This window comes from Delphinus delphis, chromosome X (assembly GCF_949987515.2).
Source record: "Delphinus delphis chromosome X, mDelDel1.2, whole genome shotgun sequence".
In the NCBI taxonomy this organism is placed as follows: domain Eukaryota; kingdom Metazoa; phylum Chordata; class Mammalia; order Artiodactyla; family Delphinidae; genus Delphinus; species Delphinus delphis.
This window is the reverse complement of record NC_082704.1, coordinates 75,625,140-75,630,283: the sequence shown is the minus strand read 5'-3', so window position 1 is coordinate 75,630,283 and position 5,144 is coordinate 75,625,140. Positions and strand designations below refer to the sequence as shown.

Here is a 5,144-nt window from a genome sequence, read left to right as displayed (position 1 = left end):
AATATACACAAATATTGAATTCTTATGTTGTACACTTGGAACTAATATAATGTTGTATGTCAGTTATATTTCAGTAAAAAATGTAATTGTGCCAGATTTGCCCTGGGAAATCAGGGAACATGTTCTCTATGCATTCAGTAAGTCATTCCTATGACTATGCATGCCCCATTCTAAGGACTGAAATCTTCAAGTCCGAAAGACCAGGATATTCAGGGCCCTCTCCAGTCTAGTCCCCAGCCTAGCTCTTGTTGAAACACATTGAACTTGAACCAGACTAAATTGGTTACCCAAACTGCCCTGCTTTTTCCCACTTCTATGTCTTTGCTCACTGAGTTCCCTCCACTAATACCTTTTCTTTCCTTTCTACTAATTAAAACACTTTACACCCTTCAAGGCCAAGATCAAACACTACCTCTTCCATTATCCTTTCCCTCAAGTTAGCAGCTGAAGGGGAACTCTGTGGTTTCTGCAGTACAGTGGACCATTTGCACTTTGGATCTTGTCTTTGTGGGCCACCTTTCTGAATAAAGCGAAAGAATTTTCCCATTGCAGGAAAGAATGCAGACTGGTCAGTGGCATGTGCAGAGCAGATCCAGCCCTAGGCTAATGGCAATTCCAGGAAGGGAGGGAGGGAAGGAGAGAGGGAGAGAAGAAAGAAGGAAAAAAGGGAAGTTAGGAGGAGACAGGGAGAGAGGGAGAGAAGGGTTAAGATTCAGCTTTCTTGGAAGCTGCATTCCCACTTGTTCAGTTTACAGTCAAGATCTAACTGGGAAAACAAATTACCTGGAAACTGGTGGTTGTAATGGAGGGTTTGGGGAGGCTAGGTTATTATCTGGGGGCAATGCCAATAAGAGACTAAAGGCCAAGGGTGACATTTCATTCTAGGAACCTCCTCCTCGCACCTCCTAGGGAAATTTGCCTCAGAAGATTCATCATCAGAATTTGAGATGATCCATTTTCACTCCAGGCCTGTTGTCTGGATGGGGAAGAAACCAAGGCAGCGGGCCTTAAAGTTTCTGCCCACAGCAGCACAGGCAACTGGAAGAACAACAGCTCAGAGAGGTCTGGAGAGCTGAGCTGCCAATAACATGGGCACTTAACTTTGAAAGTTTCTCAGTCTGCTCATCTGGGAAATGGGGCAAAGAGTTTCAGCTCTTCCTCTGCCTAGAATTTGGTATACCCCTACATCCTAGTCAAATGCAATTCTTTTGATATGCCCAGAGTTATCTACATACTTTCAAGTGTCAACCAGAGAATTGGTGTTCCAGATGGCACAAGGGAGGCCACCCTGGCCAGGCCCCATTTGAAGGGTGTACTTTCCTGGGGTCCTAAAGTAGATGGAGCTGCTGAGCTTGACTCCTAATCTCCTAAACCCTGACTAAGGGGATGGGGAGCAAAGTGAGGAGTGCAATCCCAGATAACTCACCCTCAGGAACCCAGATTGAAAGAAAGGTAGAAGAGACCGGCAGCTCACTGCCCTAAAGTCTGTGTTTACAGTCCAGTCCTTCAGTTCTCTTGCCCCTTGGAGAAAAACAGTTGCACTGCTGTCCAAAATGCTTTATGCATTTGAAAGTCTGGAAGCTGAGTGGGGCAGGACCATGGGGATAGATGTCCAGTATTCTTGCCTTCCTTCCTAAAGTCTCTTAGGCACTAGGAGCTAGGGAGAGTGGGAGAGGTAAGAATGGGGAGAGGCAAGTCAGTTCAAGACCCCATTCCCTGCCTCCCTTCCTGCATGATGGGAGATATTTATGTAGGGGCGTGGGGGGTGGGTCTGTCAAGGCAGCTCCCAGGAAAAGCTCCAAACATCTAAAGTACTCCCCATATACAGATTATCTGGGCTTGCATCCTCTACCCCTTCACCTTGTGTCTTTTTCACTGCTCATACACATCCTCACCCATAGTGGTTTAGGAGATATAAAAGAAGGTACTGTGGAAAGATGAAGATTTAGCAAAATTGAAGGTGCCTGGATCTGGATTTGGGTGGTTATATGTGCTGATTGAGGCCCTGGTTGCCTGGACCAGTTAGGAGGACTAAGCACTGCAGGCTGTGTTTCCCAGGCTCTCATATTAGTTGACTTCTAGTTTTCCTCAGTGAAACAGACATTGAAAGCAGATTGAAGGACAAGAATGAGGGAAAGGAGAGGGTATTTTTTCCTTTTCTCTTGTTTGGATACCCATGATAAGCCTGTGATTCTACTTTCTATCAGGTGACCCCTGTCCCTAGAGTCTGGCCATACCTCCTCCCTCACCCCTCCAACCTAAGGGTGATGTTGGCCTCCTGCTGTCACTAAACTCTGGGTTAACTTCCTGTCCTTCTTAGATTCTCTGCCTATCACCTATGTAACCAATTTATTCTCTGTGTTAAATTCGTTGTGACAAATATTTGGTAGTTTGTTTTCCTAGTTTCCTATATAAAATAGACTAGTGTAATTGCAGCCTATGATTCAAGGTGAGTGAATGGGAGACTCCTTGGTCACTTGACTCAAATAGGGTATTGGGCAACAGCCCCTGAAAAGGGTGAAGCCCCTTTACTTCGCCACAACCCGGTGTCAGTAGATTGGCTGTGGACCCAAGTTTGGTTTGGTGACAATAGCAGCCAGAGATTCAATGGAGATACAGGGCTGAGCAAGATGATGCTACCCTTATACCTACCTGAATTCTTCAGGACTTGCTTCTAGGACATTACAGATCCAAATTCTCTCAAGGATCTTAGTGGGGATGTATAGGCCATTGGGTTAGTTTTCTCTTTCAGTGGCTAGGCTCCTATGCCTGTTGAATGCCAGATCACTCTAATCCTTCCCCATGGCCAACCAGACCCGTTCCCCCGGTGAACTTCCCCACCCCACACACACATCAACACAACAGCCCCCAGGATTTATTTTGTTGAGGATTTTATTGTGGAGGATAATACAGGAGAGCAGCTTCAGACGAGTGGGTAGAGCTGTAGTGCCCTCAAGCTACCTGGGTCCCCAGGTGGTTTTTTGGAGGCATTGTGTGTTTCTGGGCAGGCTGCAAGGTTACAGTTGGTGTTTAAGATAGCTAATCAACACAGGAGGAATATCCAGCTGGTCGATGGCTTGTGGCTGGCTGGCGTGGCGCAGGGCTCTGCGGATGACTAAACGAGCCTGTGATAGTAGTGACCGTGGAGTGGCTACAGGAAGGAAAAACAGGTCATGAGAAGCAATTTTCAGTGTAGTTCTCCCACCCAAGCTTACATCCATCCTGCCCTGGCTACTGCAGCCCTAATTGCTCTCTCCCTTCTAAGAAATGTCCCCTCCCTTCCCTCAATGCTTGGTACCAATGGGGACACACTGAGGCCTAGAGAGGGCATGTTCAAGGCCACAAAACAGTCATGGGCAATGCCAGAAGAAGAAACTGGACTAGTGCTATCCCCTACCTCATCTTAGTGATCCCTTCCCTAAAAAGGAATCTGTAACCTCTTCTCCACTGGGGCCCCAGGGAAGAAGATGATGTTTTCTCCAACTCATCCCAGAAGGATTAGCTTGGGGGGTGATTTGGGGCCCTCGGCCCTCCAAGCCAGGAGGCCTATTAGAGCTGGGCTGCATGACACTCACCTCGGGCCTGTAGCAGCAATGCAGTGCCCTTATCATATTGTGAGTTCAGGTCCAGGGAGAGAGATGGAAGGTAGATGTTAGCACCAAAATCAATTAACAGCCGGATGTACTCTGGCTCACAATTATGGTGCAGGCAGATTTCGAGGAGGGTGCGGGACCGTGGGACTCGAGTCAGTAGGTGCTGGTCAGTACAGTTGTAGTCAGGGTCTGCCCCATGGAGCAAAAGCAGGCGGAAACAATCAAGGTGACCGTAGACTGCAGCCAAATAGAGGGGTCCAGAACATGAAGCTATGTTCGATGCCCAGACTGGTAGTTTTGCCTTGACGTTGGCCTCTGCACCATGACCCAGGAGCTCCTGCAGGATGGCAACAGCACCATCACGGGCAGCTGTGAGCACAGGAGAGCAGTTGTTGTAGATGCTACCACCAGGACAAGCACCAGCTTCCAAAAGCACACGCACACAGTCCAGATGGCCATGACTGACGGCGGTAAAAAGTGGTGTCTGTGCCTTGACGTCCAAGCTGTCAACATCAGCACCATGTGCCAGGAGGACCTGCAAGCAGCTAAGGTGGCCATAAGAAGCAGCCAAGCGCAAGGGTGTCCCAGGGATGCCCCAGCCACTTCTACTGTTGATGAATCGTTTATAACGCTCCTGGCGCAAAAGCTGGTCCAAGGTATAAGAGTCATTGTTGTACACTGCTTGATTGAGAGCCTGCTTCTCCCCCGTGTCGGTGTCCTCCTCCTCCTTATCGGGCTGCAGGAGGGAGAAGATTTTGGTGATGTCCATGAGGTTCACCTTGGCTAATTGGAGCAGAACTATTCTCATTATGAGCAGGAGGATATGCCAGATCTGTGGATGACAAAAACAGGAGAGACTGAGGGCTCCCATCAAAAGCCTGGATGCTTGGCCCCCATCTTTCACCATCAGGCTCTTCAATCATGGGTCCCTTGCTTCTAACTCCTACTCCATCTTATTTCAGACCCCAGAGATGGCTGCCAAAATAGATCAGGCCATTTCACAGCCTGATGCCTTTGCATATGCTCTTCTGCCTTCCCTTCAAACTCCTACTTCTGGGAAACCTTCCATAATCTCCTCCTACTCTGCTCAGGGATTCCAAAGGATTACAACTAGGCTTTAGCTATGAATTTTCACATCACATTTCCACTTATCTGTGCTTCATCAGTGCATAAACTCCAGGGTGAGGACTCCTGTCTCCATCTTATTATTTTTTTTTTAAAGAAGATGTTGGGGGTAGGAGTTTATTAATTAATTTATTTATTTTTGCTGTGTTGCGTCTTTGTTTCTGTGCGAGGGCTTTCTCTAGTTGTGGCAAGCGGGGGCCACTCTTCATTGTGGTGCATGGGCCTCTCACTATGGCGGCCTCTCTTGTTGCGGAGCACAGGCTCCAGACGTGCAGGCTCAGTAGTTGTGGGTCACGGGCCTAGTTGCTCCGTGGCATGTGGGATCCTCCCAGACCAAGGCTCGAACCCGTGTCCCCTGCATTAGCAGGCAGACTCTCAACCACTGTGCCACCAGGGAAGCCACTGTCTCCATCTTATTATTCCTCC

At 48.3% G+C, this 5,144-nt stretch overlaps 1 protein-coding gene across 1 annotated transcript; it reads right to left on the bottom strand.

The window, feature by feature from the left end:
* Positions 1–3,017: 3,017 nt before the first annotated feature.
* ASB12 (ankyrin repeat and SOCS box containing 12) lies at positions 3,018–4,500 on the bottom strand. The gene is made up of 2 exons (XM_060002712.2): positions 3,576–4,500; positions 3,018–3,151 (listed from the first exon to the last, which is right to left on the bottom strand). The coding sequence occupies exons 1-2, from the start codon at positions 4,498–4,500 to the stop codon at positions 3,018–3,020; spliced, it is 1,059 nt and encodes a 352-aa protein (XP_059858695.2).
* Positions 4,501–5,144: the final 644 nt, after the last annotated feature.

What these genes read in the sequence shown, in the direction of transcription:
- ASB12 (XM_060002712.2), bottom strand. Translation starts at nt 4,500, where the DNA reads ATGGTGAAAGATGGGGGCCAAGCATCCAGGCTTTTGATGGGAGCCCTC. An exon ending in ATTGCTGCTACAGGCCCGAG is followed by an intron (nt 3,152 to 3,575) that starts GTGAGTGTCATG and finishes TCCTTCCTGTAG; the next exon opens with CCACTCCACGGTCACTACTA.